The sequence below is a fragment of the Podarcis filfolensis genome (assembly GCF_964270895.1).
Source record: "Podarcis filfolensis genome assembly, chromosome: 9".
In the NCBI taxonomy this organism is placed as follows: Eukaryota; Metazoa; Chordata; class Lepidosauria; order Squamata; family Lacertidae; genus Podarcis; species Podarcis filfolensis.
Window position 1 is genome coordinate 40,454,170 of NC_139610.1, and position 17,140 is coordinate 40,471,309.

At 38.0% G+C, this 17,140-nt stretch overlaps 1 protein-coding gene across 2 annotated transcripts in view; it reads right to left on the reverse strand.

The window, feature by feature from the left end:
• The window catches only part of ARHGAP10 (Rho GTPase activating protein 10), a 102,569-nt gene that overhangs the window by 67,947 nt on the left and 17,482 nt on the right, over positions 1-17,140 (reverse strand). For both annotated transcript variants that reach the window (XM_083631149.1, XM_083631150.1), the window contains exons 2-3: positions 2,103-2,198; positions 1,945-2,006 (exon numbers count right to left, since the gene is read on the reverse strand). In XM_083631149.1, coding sequence (XP_083487275.1) covers positions 1,945-2,006; positions 2,103-2,198 — 158 coding nt within the window. The remainder of the gene's footprint in view (positions 1-1,944; positions 2,007-2,102; positions 2,199-17,140) is intronic.

The following is a 17,140-nucleotide window of genomic DNA, read 5'->3' on the forward strand; positions in this document are numbered from 1 at the left end:
TAAGAGAACAGGCAGGATGTCAACACTACAAGCACATATTTCCTAATCAGCAACCTGCTTTTGAATTTGTGAATATTATTGTAATGAGGTCTTAAGGAAGGAAACGGGTCTTTTAAATTTAAAAAATAGTCTATATTTTCATACATATGCCTGAAGGGACTATGTTGAATAGGTCACTGAGTGCCTTTTCTGGCAAACAGGGGAAAGGGGGAGAGAAAAGAGAATGGGAACACGAAGAACTCATGGTTTGAAGCTGGCTTGTTTTGAAACTAACCAGAGTTCGCACGAACCCTGGTTCAAACTATAGAAGCCAATATTGATGGAAAACAAAACCTTCCAAACTCCTTCTCTCAACTGCACAAGCCCAGAAGGAGGTTAGGCTCTGTCATATAGTGGTAAATCTCAGATGCCGGTGTCCTGTGAAGCCCACTAGTTGCCCTTGCACATCTGCAAGCAAATTTACTCTTCCACCACTGTCTTGCTACCAAATTTGCCCCGCCGCTTTTTGCCACTTCTGTCAAAAAATCAAACATTTACTTTCCTTGCCATCTTTTTTTCAGGTTCTGCAATGCACTGCAATGCTGAGCTCAGTATTGCTCTTGCTGCCCCAACTTTATTTCCAGTTTCTTCCTTCATACTTCTTTCGATCACAGATAACACTAAGCAGTTGTTCTTTTAAAGTTGCTTAGTTTTATTGTTATTTTAACTTTTTATAACATACTCTGGAAATCTGTTGAAGGGAGGGCAATATACCAAAATAAATTTTATTGTTGTTAGTCACTTTGGGCATTCTATATGGCAAGACAGTAAATAAAGAAAGGGCTGCTATATGTTGAGGAACTCTACCAGCAAATTCCATTAACATACTTCTGTGCAGCAACTCAGAGTAAGACATATTTGTGGCATATACTTCAAGTTTTCAAAACATTTTGGCAGTAATAGTTTTAAGGCCAGTTTACACCACAAAACCAGGTGCTTTACAAGGCATTCTATGCACAGAATGTTGTACTGAAGAGGAATATCTGTGAACAGATGCATTATGGCACAGAAAAATCAATAAAAATTCACATCAGCCTACGGTGTCTTCAACAGATTGTAAAAAGAGAAATCAGTGATGCAGCTAATCCGAAGACTCTACATCACCTTTTTTTAAGGTTGCAAGAAGAACGAGCTGTTAAAGAGTGGCCAGAGTTGGAGGAGTTCCTCTGGGAAGACTTTGTAATTTGGACTTTAAAAAAATAAAAACATCTGAGAGAGACTTTTATAGCTTTGGCCCGGATCCAAATGTTGTGTGGTGCTATATAGCCTAACATTCCATTGGTTTCAATGGAACATCTGTGGAATGTTGGCACTGCTAAAATGTACAGTGAGCTGAAAACATAGACAAGATGAAATATAGTCTCATTTTATTCCATCTGCCAGCACTAAGGTGACATACACAGCAAAGTCAAAATATTTGCTATAGCACCCTGAAAGCAGAAACTCACAGCAAAAAAGGTAATGAAGAATTTCGTTTTCTGCACTAATTCCTTCAACTTTCAAACTGAAAAAAGTGTCCTTTAATTCCAAAAAGCTGATGATCCTTTGCATGTGTGTTCATGCAATTTCCTCGTATGAAAGTTCTGAAGAACAGTGGAAAGTGCCATGAAAATGAGGAGTCCGGTTGATACAGTGACAGAAAACGAAAGCTAGAACCAAGTGTATTCTTAGTGTTCTGAAGAATTCAAAAGTTTAGGAGAAGAACATCTTCTCCTAAAGTGCCTGCTAAAAACAGTTTCAAATGGAGTCTTCTATTACTGCCCCAAACAGAACACTTCAATGATAAGAAACTGCTGTGTACAGAGTCAGACCACTAGCCCATCTAGCCCAATGTTGTCTATATTCAGTAGTGGCCAGAAGGGCAGCATGAGCTGATCTCACTTCTCAATGCCACCAAGAACTTACCAGTATTTCTCTTTGTTCTTCTAGATTTTTCAGAAAGTTAGAGAATTCATGGAGGGATGCATCTGCAACAGAAATAAAAACATCAAGACACATCGTATACTATAAAAAAAAGGAAAAACTAAAGAATATTACATGCTCATTGCCCCTCATTAACATACCTATACATCGTTCATCATCTGTTTCTGCATCACCAATAAACTCAAATTTAAAGTCTCTCAGTGAATGGGCAAACTTTCTTTGGGCAGCTGAGAGATCTGTAAAAGAAAGAAAAAACAAATTTCAAATCAAGAACCTAGATGAAACAGAGTACAATATTTACGTTTAATTCAACTTAAATTGAAATTTTCCCATGAAGCAAGTTTGTGTAATTTTATGCTTCGTAAAGCTACACTTTCAAATCCTTTAACTAGCGGAACCATTCATAATTATCCAAATATATTATGAATTGAGCTTGGCTGTATTATGAATTCAGCACCATTTCCGCCAGTTTTATCTGGCTCAGGATTGCACTAATTTTTTAAGAAAATGTAGATCACACAATGCTAAACTCAGCTCATCTGCATTTTAAATCGCTAGGAGAAAACAGACTTAAATCACTGATAAAATAACATTTTACATTCGCAGTTCACATATTTTCTAACCAATGCAAACAAAGTGATTGATACAGTCATTGACACTTGTTAGACAACTAAAAAAGCATATGTCATATGAGGGCAACCAAGCTACTGGTTGGTTAAGATTTTGGTGAATATAACTTGTGATGGACCTACGAACTGGACCTGCCACATGGACCTGCTCATAACACTTCACAGTCCACATCCACAACAACCTTCAACCAGCTTACCTAACTAGGTAAGATAAATATAAATTGTCAGTGATGGTTATGCATAGGCCTAATAATTCATAATATCCATTCTCATTTGGACAGATAAAGGATATTGCATTAGTCAATTGCTTATTTTCTATTTCCCTTCAAGAACATCTTCTCCTAAAGTATGGCAGCCACCGATCAACTTTTCCCCAAGACAGAAACACCTAATGTGAAAACTAGTGATAGAAAAACTCTTAATGTTGTGGACATTGGGAAAATGATTCCCTTTGGAATAATGGAAATGAGATATATTCACCTGAAGTATAGGAAAAGACAGGCCCAGGATAAAAGCTAGGCTCCCAGAATCTCATATTCAAGTTATTTATAGTTCAACAGACATGGCTGAAATGGAAACGCTTTACAGATATGCAGACACAAAAATTTTAATCCTGTCTGAAAGCTAGAAGGCAATTGGAATTACTATCTTCCCTTTTAAACATGTATGCTATAATAATGACAAAGTTATCAAAGTGTAGCTACATATTATCGTAATTCCTATAAAAACCAGATATCCCATTACATCCTTATGTGATCTAATATGATTTTAAAACTGTAAGGACTGAGTATTGTCTCAACAATGAAAGAAAAAAGGGACTGCATTGGCTCCCCCCACCCACACTAAAAGCAACAATTCTGCCAAACCATCATATTCCAAAGTACAGTTTCAGATTCCATGCTGACATGCCAATTACACCCATATAGATTTTCTGCCCACTTAAGACTGTTGGCTTTTATAATTAATTGGTGCACTTAAATTCACCACCTACCAATACAAAGGCCATCCACAAAGAACATATGAAATGCAAATAATATTGTGGGGAGGGGCAACAGGTAGAGGTTAAGAGTTTAGCAGCCAACTGATGATGCATTAGCAAGAGAGGAAAAATATAATGTATTTATTCTGTTCTCACATTGTGGATTGCTGAGAAAGAAAAGAAACCAGCAATAAGAACAGAGGCAACACATCCTAAAAGCAATTGCTATGATAATAGAACTACAACAAAAATATTTTCACAAAATAAACAGCACTTGAGTCTAACAATGAAACCGGGAGGAAGGAAGCTGTTTCCACTGCTTAACATGCACACACCACACAAATACTAAATAAAGCCACTTCTGCACAATGGAAGTTTGACCCTTCACAGGAGATCCATGATTAGATTCCTTAATGTCTTTATTTCTATATAAAAGCAACTGTGACAGGTTCGAATTCAACTGAAGCAGCGATACTTGAGTAGGGCGTGTTCGACCCTGACTTCTACAGTGTTTTTCTGATCTAATGCCCTTGAGAGTCCCATGGACTGCAAGAAGATCAAACCTATCCATTCTTAAGGAAATCAGCCCTGAGTGCTCACTGGAAGGACAGATCGTGAAGCTGAGGCTCCAATACTTTGGCCGCCTCATGAGAAGAGAAGACTCCCTGGAAAAGACCCTGATGTTGAGAAAGATGGAGGGCACAAGGAGAAGGGGACGACAGAGGACGAGATAGTTGGACAGTGTTCTCGAAGCTACCAGCATGAGTTTGACCAAACTGCAGGAGGCAGTGGAAGACAGGAGTGCCTGGCGTGCTCTGGTCCATGGGATCACAAAGAGTTGGACATGACTAAATGACTAAACAACAACAAATGTCCTTGACCCCAGAGCTGTTGCATTCCTTTCAGTGAAGGCAAGGGGGGAAAGTGCCTCATTGTCATCACCTCAGCTTCAATTGTATATGTTCTTAGCTGTCAAAATTAAATTTATGAAAATAAATACTATATCATGTGAACGTTTCACTCTTTAAATACCAGTGACTTATTCAATTTGTGAAATGGTGACAGTTAACAAAAGCAACATACAGATAAAGAGATCACTGAGTGTAAACAACACACAGCACACAGCATCTCCACAGACAAAATGTCCATGGGATTTTTATCTTAAAAGCATCTGTCTAGCTTGAGGTGGCCTAAGCATACATAGTTTATCATTCACACTGGTGATGAGAATGGTACATTGTATAGAAATTGTCAAGTCTGTACACATTGCTTGACAACTTTGACTCATGAGTCAATTTTCCACATAAGGCTATATCCCATAGAAGTTTGTTTGTAACTAGCAGATGACACCAAACTGGGAGGGGTAGACAATGCTGCGGCAGGCAGAATCGGGATTCAATATGACCTTAACAGAACTGGGCCCAAACAAACAAAATGAATTTCAACAAATGTAAGGTTCTATACTTAGGAAGGAAGAACCAGCTGCACAAATATAAGTTGGGGGACACCTGGCTTGCCAGTAGTACATGTGAAATGGATTTAGGAGTCTTAGTATACCACAAACTTAATATGAATCAACAGTTCATCAAGCAGCAAAACAAACTAAAGCTATTCTAGGCTGCATCAACAGAAGTATAATTTCCAGATCAAGGGAAGTAAGGTAATAATTCCACTCTAGTCTGCCTTGGGTCAGACCATACCTGGAGTACTGTGTCCCAGTCTGGGCACCACAATTTGAGGAGGATATTGACAAGCTGGAATGTGTGTAGAGGAGAGGGCGACCAAGATGCTCAAGGGTCTGGAAACCAAGTCTTATGAGGAATGGTTGAGGAAACTGGGTAGCTTTAGCCTGGTAAAGAAAGGACTGAGAAAAGGTATGATAGCCATCTTCAAATATCTTAAAGGGCTTTCACCTGGAGGATGGAGCAAGCTTCTTTTCTCTTGCTCCAGAGGCTAGGACCTGAACCAATGGATTCAAGTTATAAGAAAGGAGATTCCAACAAAACATCAGGAAGAACGTTCTAATAGTAAAAGCTGTTGGAACAGATTCCCACAAAAGGTGGTAGACTCTCTTTCCTTGGAGGTTTTTAAACAGCGGTTGGATGGCCATCTGTCATGCATGATCTAGTTGAAATTCCTGCATCACAGGGGATTGAACTAGATGACCCTTGGGGTCCCTTACAACTCTACAATTCTGTGATTCATGAAATCTTTCACTCCAATGCTAAATCAGCAGAGATAAATGTTTGCAGTGTACACTATATCTTAACATAGTATGTTTAGGATCAGGGTATTCAAATACACTTTTATGCCAGGACACAGTATGATCTGTGTATAAGAAGCTAATTAGTTGAATGTATAAGTTCCTCTCCTTTATTTGCTCTGCACTTTAACTTGAATGGGTCATACGGCAATAATAAAGAAATAGATTCTGGATGCAAACTTAAGTTTACTTCTTCCTTCTTCCTTCCAGCATGTTTGCTTTCAAATTAAGTTGAGTCAACTTCTTCAAAGAGTTAATTTCTGCCAGTTTCCTCATAATTATATGTATGCACACACTGTTTTAATTACAATGTAATTAAGCTAATAAATAGTTATAGACTTTATTATGAACTGGGCTTAGGACAGACAAGTATATAAAACTATACACATTAAGAACTACACAAGGCCTAGTTTAGTTCACTGAACCCCCTATTTATTTGTACCCAAATCACATTAAGAGGATAATCTTAAAACATACTTTCATATAAATTATTCTGATCTCATCACATCATATTTTTCAAAAAAATAACCACCCTAGGTACCCTTGTATTTTTAATATAGCACCACAGTATGCAATTTGCAGTCTGTAAGCATCTCACTGCAAAACATTTCTGGAAATGGGAATGCTTATTTAGATTCACATATACAAGTATTTTCAAGAGTTTGGCTGGAAGAGTTTTCCTCCTGTTATAAAAGCAGGTTTGAGACATATTGAAGTACGTAACAGAAAGGATGGCAGGCAAACTAGCACTATAACTGATCTATTATGGGGAAATGGATGATTTATGGGGTAGTTCTTTCGAGGAGAACAACAAAGCAGGTGGCAGATTAAAATATAGCATGCTCACTATTTCAGGATTTCATTTTGTGTCTATCCATCTCAAAGAGCCAGTACAGCCCAAATACCTTGGCTAACACACCATCAACTAATGCCTTCTTAAACAATACAACAGTAAAATCAGTAACCACTAGGCCCTTGACCACCTTCGAAAACCTTCTCCTGACAGCAGAAGGAAATGGCAAAGGGATGGTATCCACAATATATAAAATATTGATCCTAAAATTCCATAACCGCCCTTGACACAATCAAAGAACAATGGGAGCACGACACAGGCTATGGACTAGAATGTGGTCTAAACCTCCTTTTAAGTCCATATCAGCCAAAATAAGGGAACTCACTCTTAAACTCACTTACAGGCGGTGCTCAACACCAAGGAAACCGGCACTGATACACCCAGGAACCTCACCAAGATGTTGGAGAGGCTGCATCTCCACAGGCACAAACCTCCACATGTGGTGGGAATGCCCTAAAACCCAACCCTTCTGGACAGCAGTCCTATAGGAGATGTGCAAAATAACTAAACAAGTATTAGAACTCACCCCAGAACTAGCCCTACTGAACACCTTCCAAGGTCATAATGATCACTCACATTATACAGAGCTTATAACCCACCTACTCTCAGCAGCCAGAAGCCTCATAGCCAGACACTGGAGAGAGCTGTCAGGAGTAAACATGGACCAATGGTATCAAATTGTATGGGAAACGGCCTTACTAGAAAAGTGAACCAATAAACTGAAACTGACATGGGGACAAATAGAAGAGGATGCCTTCATCCCAGTATGGCTCCCCTTTATCACATATACAGCCCAACAAGACAACAACAAGGAGAAGTGGGGGGAAATGAATAAATGTTAACTGGGAATCTACACTGACATCAGTTAGTGATCACAAACTGGGGTTTAAAACTTAGAAGTGTTAGAAATATTCTCCTCATAGATTAGTAAGGACCGCAACTATTAAAAGAAACTACATAAATGCCTCCACCCTCCTTGCTGCAAGTTTTCTACTGGCTAAATTAGTTTCTCTCCAGTCCAAAATGCAGATTGTACCATGTAATCGTCAGTTTGCTGGCCAAAATAAGAATCAAAGTAATTTTACTTAGGTTGGAAATACAAAATCAGTCCTCTTAGATCCAGGTGCTTCTGCTACACAAAGCAATTAAGGCAACCAAAACTTTAAATTAGGTTAACTAATGATAAATGCTGGATTAGGTCCTAAAGGTAAATGCCTGGATTTGCACCCAAACATCTCATTATAAAGGAAAGTAGGTCTCAGGGTTCCACTTACAACCTGTATTTTAACAGAATACAAGCAGAAGATTAAGACATGATTATACTACCTTATGAATAATATTGTAACAAGGTGAACCTGTGCTATGCTAAGTTGTCATTCATAAAGCTGAAAGATGGGTGTGAAACAGTTTACATGTTGCTGAATGTCAGCTTCCATCTAGCAGCAAGAATCCATCCAGGAAACACATTCTAATTTGTTTTCATTTCCTTTTATCTAACAAAGCTTAATTCTAGAGAATGAAAGAATGATCCTAGACTAATTGATGGGGACAATGATTACCATGTTGGTCATTTTGGGCAAATATGCCACAAGTCGAGTTCAAAGTATATGCAGCATAAAAGTATGTCAACATAAATATAGTATTTAATAATAATAATTTTATTATTTATACCCTACCCATCAACGCCATACCATATAACTGGTATGAAAGGTACTAAAAAGCAGTGAATATGAATATTCAAGTTTGTACATGAATTAAAATATTTTAAAGAATATATTCCTTTTCCTTTAAATGGAGCCATTAGCAATTAACCTATTGCATGCAATGGAAAGAAGGGGTGGGGTGGGCAGAGGAAGAGACAAAATTTGGAACACACAGTAAAGATATTTAGATAAATACACATGCCGGAACACATGCTGTATTCATTTTTTTTCATATTCACAGTTAGAATCCTATGACTCAGCTGCTGAACATTTACAAGAGGATGTTCGATGTCCTTGTGCCAGTAGGAGCACAACTGACAGATGCTCATCGTAAACCACATTCCACAGCATAGGCATGTACTTTTTTGTCATGCACAAACCTCAAACTGTAGCGGCACATTTAAGACTAACAAATGTGGCATACACTCATGAGAGCCAGAAAGCTGGAGCCCACTGTCAGATCCCCCAATTTAAAATAATAAGAATAATAGTATTCTGAGGCTTACAGTGCAATTGTACACACGTTTACTCAGAAATAAGTCCTACTATGTTCAACTAGGCTTACTCACAGGTAAGCTTGGATCAGATTTTAGGCCTAGTAATTAAATTGAGATTTATCCATCTTTGCAAGTGTCTTATAAAGGCTACTATTTAGGGGGGGGGGCATATTACAAAAAATGAGCAAGTTATCCCACTTGAAATGCTTACTCCACTGAGAATTTACCAGTCACAGAAGTCATTATTGTTTAATATTAAAGCAGAGCTTAGAAAAGTATATATTTTTCTTCATATCTAAGATCTGAGATATGGGTGGCTTCATCCAGACTGTATAATTTAAACTTTGTTACTAAAACATTTCAAGCACTAAACAAGAGCAACAAGAGATTAAAACTAAGACAACTTTATTCAAACAGGCATCTATAAGCTACAGTGAGATCACTGATCTAACTCTGGCTGATACTTTAATAAAGGTTTTGTGAAAACACTTTGGAAAGACAACAAGCGATAGCAAGAAATAAAAATGTAGCAGCCCATAATTAAAACAATATGAAATAGGCAAGGCAGTGGATAGAACAAAATATTTCAGGCGATGGAAAGAGAAACAAAGATTACGCAATATAATGGGCACCCCACTCTTGGAATATATATATTTGCATTTACTACTTTGAACCTGGATAGCCCTGTGGTAACATCAATATTGACAAGATGACTTATTTATAAGCAGATTCAGTGTCTGCATTAAGAGACTTTTCTCCTGTCAATCAATGTATTTTGTTTGTTATTAACATGAGTGCCTGTCATACACACACACCCCACATTAGTTTTTCTAAAACTGACAATATAAAAGTCATAATTAGTTTCAACCACAGAAGCTGAGAATCTGCTGCCAACAATAGGTTGGTGTAAACAAGTTTTGTCAAACCACATTTTTGTCGGCGTGTGTCTAAAAGGTATGATCTATCTTTTTGTTTCATCATTGCGGACTTTTATCACTTAGTCATACGAAGTATATTTATACTTGTAAAACTCTAAATACTCTGTGACTAAAAGTGTAAAAACACAAACACTTGACACATTCGACTTCATTTTTGTGCTGCACTGTTCAGAACTCATCTTTCTGCATCTCTTGTTCTGATTCTCCCCCCCACGAATTGCAGGGGGTTGGAGTAGATGATCCTCATGGTCCCTTCCAACTCTACCATTCTATGATTCTATGACCGCTTTTCCTAGGGCTCTGCTTGCAATGTTCAAACTCAAATATTAATAGTCCTTGTGTCACACTTATTTTACTATTTGTTAAATTTGTATAAATGTCTTTATGTTAAAACTTGCAAATGAAATGGGGTTGCAAGCTCACACCACTCTTCAGTCAAGTTATAATCACATTTGTATACAAGCTGCTTTATTTTTCACATTTGTATACAAGCTGCTTTATTCCTAGCCAAGTAGAATAAAAACTGGCTTCATTTCCCCCTGATGATCTGATGTCAGTGCTTCTTACTTTAAAGAAGAGGGAAGTATATGCTATGCTGACGTTGTAGTAGGAGCTAAATAAAGAACGTTCTGCATGCACACTAAAGTAGAACAAAGAGTAATTGTAGGAGGTTGTCCGTCAGGTCATAACAGCTGGCCCAATTCTCAATGTGGTTAACCACATTTTACTCAACTTACCCACATTGCAAGTTTTAGCCAAATGCTATCTTACTTCAAAGCACGTTTTAGCTAGCCCAAAAACAGTGCTTTTCACAGGCTTGCACTTTTTCCAAAGGAGAATATTTTACTTCTCTGACGTAATATTTGAAAAACAAAAACTTCAGTTGTATTTGCATAGTTTTCAAAAGTTTTCACAGGAGTCTTTCATGCTAGATTGTTGCTCCAAACAACTCAACAACTTTCCATATCAGTTGGGGGAGGGAATAACTAGAAGAATAAACATAATGTTTGGGTACATTTGCTTATGTTGAAGCATTTTCCCAATTACCACTAACTCCATCTGCAGAGAAATCAGGTGCAGTCCTTGAACCCTTCATGGCTTGGTCCTGCCAAACTCCCCTTCCTCACCACTTGTAAATGTTAACTCTGAATCTGGGGGGAAGGCATGCAAGACCAAGGCCCATCCCTGTTCACACTGCGTATAGGAAAGGTGTTAATGTCTCAAAAAGAATGAAAACAGCAATGTTCCTCTGAAATTCCACATGTGGAATTGAAGGCAGCCAAAGTGAACTTCAGACAGAGGTCTTTTCCTACCATACAGTACTTGCCCCACGCTGCTGCTTGAGAACTATGGATACAAACACAGCTTTATTATATTGACCGATGTTACCACAAGCATGCTGAACAGGTTGGTATTTCCATAACTAATCAGCATTTTCACTAAAAGATGATTTCATGACAGATACAATGTGTGATCCACTTCACTGCACAGGGCTGGTGACCTCTTCTGCTGCCAGTGCTACCAGTCAAGTGCTGGCAAATCTCAGGCATATCCTGGACCAGGGATACTAACTACTCCAAAGGAGCATCAGTGCCTGCTTCACAGGCTATGCACACTGTGGCATCTGGATCCCAGATATATCTGGTGTGGCTGAAGAGGCAGTGCTGTACAGCATTGCAAATCTGTGAAAATCAGGCACTGACTAATTTTTAGAAGTCTCATTTTAAGCTTTTGGAGGAGAACTTGCCCAATCCTTCTGCAGCCCTTACATTTCTACTCCTGCAGCTCTAATCTGTGATAAAAAATAAGCCAATGTTGATTTGTATTGGAATAGAAATTTACCCTTCCCTTCCTGTTGTACTCATACCTACTTAGACGTCTATGCTGTACAACAATTATTATCTATTTTATGTGTCATTGTAAACCATCCTGCCAATTATCTTATAGAGAACTCACAGAAACTTGACCCATTTATCTATTTGAAAACAAACATATTTTCTCCAAACAGGAAACAATACATTTGCCTTATTTATCCTTTTTCAATGGAGCCTTATGATGCTGCAGATCCTGATGAAAAATAGTTCACAGCCAGGCAGTTTGAAGTTCACACCCCAATTCATTACATTTATATTTTTACATTGCATTGATATTCTATAGGGTTTGTATGCAACTTTCTCTGAAATTACAGCCTCTAAAACTGAGACCACTTAATAATATTTATCATTCTTATCTCAGAAGTATGCTGAGATGACTTGTTTGAGGCTAAACAGAAACATGTTAGACAAGCAGAGACCTGAATCCTGTTTCCCAAAGTCAATCCTTCTTTGCATTGCATTTGCCATGGAGTAATTTTGATTTGAGGCTTAAACATATAAATAAATATGTGAGGCATCTTATATACACTTATCCTACAGACAATGAACACAATGAGACCTGTCTGTGGCCTAATTTGCATGTAACACCAAACCATTGCTTATTAAACCATAGATTAGTGTTATCTATTTACCAAGCCCAGCAGCTTAACTATGGTTTATTAACTATGGTTAAAGGTCATTTGTTAACCAAAGTTTGTTGTTGTTGGTTGCACTAACCAGTCAGCTTTATACGCAAAATCTGGATCTCTTTCTTAACTTCCTTCTGTCACTACCTGAAAGCTACAAAGCTATGAGTGAGAAAAAAATCAAACTTGTCTCAAGGCCCAGATATTCTCGGTAGTGCATTCAGCTATTCGATATGTGACATAATAAACCAAGGTTTACGTGATCATCAGCTAGATGGCTCAGCATTAACCATAGTATACCATAATGTGTGAACCAGGCCAGTTACTTGAGATGTGTATCATCTTACATAAAAGTGTTCAGCATTTTGAGAAAATAAAGCTGGTCTTTAAAATATTTTTTCTTATTCCAAAAGAAAAAATACCACCATGCTCATTCAGTACCTCCCAATTTCCATTGTTACCATCAGAAAATGAAAAGGGAGAGGGCCCTTGAGAGAAAAGATATCCTTTTTTTAATACAGTGTACGATATGAAACCAACATAATGCATACAACAGATGCCTCCACGTAGCACGGATATGTGATGAAAGATAACCCCATTCAGAAAATCCAACAGCCAAAGGCAATCTGGCACTACTCCACAAAATGAAGAAGTGGTACGATCCAAGGAAATTAGTAAATAAATGACATCCCCAAGGGGGAGTTTATTCTAATTTTACCTCCAGTTGTGAATATTAATGTTTATGTTTATGGTCAGCTTCCTCAGCTGTAAAATCTGCCAGCACACCTATGAAGCTCTCACTGCCAGGTAACTGAAGTTACAACTGCTTAGATAGAAACCTTTATTGCAGTAGTATTTCCTGTTGCACACATAGACGCAAATATATCCATATGCTGTCAGGCAATATATGAGTAACTTTTGCAAGAGTTTTGCCCGAACAAATTAATCCAGCCTCACGCAATGAGTCAGAGAGAAAGCAAACCCTTTATCAATTGCCAAGTGGTAAAACATTTGACCTCTTCCAATCCCTTACATTGCAACTCTCATAAATAGGTTATGAAGCAATTTTGCATGCACAACTCCTGGCTCTCAAACCACCCAGAGAACAGAAAGCAATGCGAATGCAGGGATTACAAAAGCAGGCCATAGCTGTGCAAGCAATCATTTAAGACTACAATGGCACCATTCACCTAAAGATTGGGTAGAGAAGCTGCAGAATTCCTGCTAAAATGCCTTTGCTTGGAAATAAACTTCAGAAATAAGAAACACAATGAAAGCAATTATTCCTATTCCACATTCATTTTTCTGTGTATATTCAGCACTCTGCAACTGCTGAGGTAAGAAGTGTGAGGAAAAAATGAAGGGGAGGGATTTGGAATTCAACTTTGTGACAAAAGAGCTTTTGATACTCCTTCTAATAGCAAACTCACTTGCTGAGTGCCAACAAAGTGGTATATAAAACAGGACATGGAGAAACAAGAGGTTTATCAGCAGGGTTGGATAACCCCAAATTTACATAAATGCAAAAAAAGCTTTATGGGGGATCAAAAAGGGGGAAAGTCAAACAACACAATAATTAGTGACCACAGAATGCTGAATGTGTCTTTGATGAGTAGAAGCATGGGAGAGCACAGTTCCAAACTAGGATATGTCTGTTAAGAAACAACACTGGCAGCTGTTTTAAGTTCTTGGATCTTGCCAAACTTTGTTCATAACTTGTGTTAATTTACTCAAAAGTATTTCACCTCTCAGTAGCCCAGTTTGCACATCACATCTAACCATGATTTGAAACAAACTATGGTTTAATGTGAAGAAGCAAAGTGCTAGTGCATGCTGCTTTGGGGTTCCCCCAGCACTCGTCTTCCCGCTCTTGCCACGCTTTAAATAAAGCTAGTCAAGTCTGGCCCATCAAGGTGTCTGAAAACTGGACTTGTGTTTTGTTTCCTCCAAACAAGCAATCTGGGATAGAAACAAAGCTTTGTTAACACTCATGGTTTAGCTGGAGGAAGCAAACCTGGCTTCTTTCATCTGCAATGCAGCAGCAGGAGGACGGGAGTAGCACTTCTGAGCAGCATCCACCGGCATGCTGTTCATTCACATTAAACCATGGTTTGTTCTAAACTATGGTTTAATGTAGTATGTGAACCAGGCTGGTATCACCTTGTAAGCATGTCTTCTTACATAGCTGTTTATGAAATCCTTCCAGCCAGAATCACTGCTCCATCTCTCAGAAAGCAAACTGCCAATAAATTACTGCCTCAATTATCACATTTACTTGACTCATTTCACCTTTGGCATAAGTACAATCTGCACATTGCACTCATCAGCGAAAACAAGAGGCGCTATGAAGCAAACTATCAGAATTCGGTTTCAGAGCAGACTCCACCTCTAAGAGGCCTTCAATGGCTGAGACAGAAAAGGAACTAGTTCTTGCCTCACTTTCAATGCAGCAGAGCACTACAATTGGCCCAAATACGGTATACATTATGTTCCTAACACTGAATATTGCGAAAATAAATAATGGATTAATTTTAAACTTTGGACCTAGTCCTCTGCTTTCTCCCTTCCACCCATTCTCAAATAATGATTGTACGACAAAGAGAGACAATCCTATTTTATCTTATTCACACATAACTTCTTCCTAATGATGGATTGCCCTTCATTTTGACTGATGAAAAGTTGTCAAGAGTGATTACAGCAGAGAAAACAAGTTATGCTCAGCAAACAGAGCAACAGCTTTGACATCTATTTTATTTCCTACATGTCTTTTTGCTTATTGTGAAACTGAACAGCATACCTACTCATCTGTGCATCAGACTTCCCTGTAATCCCTGTGTGCACATGCTCAGTTGCATGCTGAATGAATAATGGTTTGCTTCAGGCTGTTCAACTTCTCAGTTAAGAACATAAACAACCAATCATCACAAAGTAGATGTAGTATATAGTTATTATTGTTCAATATGTGCATTTGTTGCACAATACATGCAGGGCTTTGGATAGTGGACTTCCTGCAACTTTCTTCCTTCCTTGAAGAGAATGGTTGTACATTGTACTTTGAAGAGCCAAACAAGTCACGGTTACTAATCTAAGTCACGGACACATGACTCCATCTGACTTTCAGGACTTAGCTCCATCAGAACTAATTACCACATCAAGCCTGACAATATCCTTTGCAAGATTCCATGAATGCAGAGCTTACAAATGCACAAGCAATTCATCATGCAGCCAGCTCAGCTTGATATAACTGATTTAGGCTTCAATCTTATGCACATTTACTTGGGAATAAATCCTGTTAAATCCACTGAGACTTCTGAGAAAGTATCCATAGGAATGAGACATATTTCTCTACTCTCTTTTAAAAACTCAAAAGAGATTACTGTACTGAACAAATACTTTGCCGAATGCGTAACAACCAACATTCACGCAGTATACTATGACTTTGCCACTTTATGCGGGTTGATTTGTGTACTGTTCGCAAAGTATTGAATAACTATATCTATACAGATAAGGCTTCCACCTGGTTGGCAGCTTACAAGCAAAGAAAACAAAGGTACCAGTACATTAGCTTCTTACAGATATACAAAAAAGAGGTATTTTTTTTAATTAACACATACACCAAAAGTATTAAAACTTTAAAAGACAAAATAAAAAATAGATATAGAAAGAGCTAGGAACCAAAAGACAATGCCATTAAGACTTCTCCCTGAAGATCATGAAATTGTGCTAGTGGTAGTAATTTGGATTTTCTGGAACAATTTTGAATTTCTAAATTTTCCAATAACCCAAAATACACTCCAGGTCTATGGTGAGGGCTGGATACAAAAGTAACTAGCCATCCATGGATCACACTGGCAGGTGGGTAAGGCCTAAAGAACTCAATGCCACTTGTATTATGTGACAAATTTTAACAGCGCCCTGCAGGGAGATGTGAAATGACCATCTAAAATGGTTGGTGTGATGAACTGAATTAGCATTCAGCAAAGCTAGAGAAAAGCCTGAGTTTTGAATAGCAAGATAACATGGCTCATAACTTTATTTCTTCTTTTGATAGAGGGTGATAAGCAGCATTACATACTCAAGGGCAGACCCATAAAAACCAATGGCAAGTAATATGAACAGACAACAAATCTATTCTATGTGTGAGTTAGTTGGGTATTATTCAGAGTACTAATTGCTTCCCAACAAATAAAATTTGTTTGCCACTTCATGAATGGGCAAAAATTTATAAAAGCAACTTATTAGTCCTAAAACACTATGTTACAACAAATGCCATTTACTTCACTGGAACTATGCACTGAATATGAATCACTCTGCTACCAGCTAATTATATATATAAAAAGGAACTGTTACTTATACTATAAATATGGCTAGTGATTGTTGGCCATTATTTTGTTCTACATTTTATTCTAAATTAAATTCAGCTACGTCCTACTCAGAGTGAAATTAATGAACGCGAGTTAGTCAGACTCGTGTTCATTAACTTCAATGGACGTTCACTCTGAGACCGACTATGAATGCCACATTTATGGATCAGCTGGGGTTGGACATCTATAACACATACGAACATGGCATCAACTTCTTAAAATTTCTAATAATAATAATTTATTTGTACCCTGCCCATCTGACGGTTGCCCCAGCCACTCTGAGTGGCTTGCAGCAAATATAAAAACATTTCTGGAATGCTAACAAACTGAAGTACACTTGGGGTTTTTTTTTTAAGCTAAAGCAACTTTGCTGTAACCTGTACTTATATAAGCAGTCCGCAAGGAGGTCAAGAGAGATTAATATTCACATGCCTATGTGTCAAAACAAACAC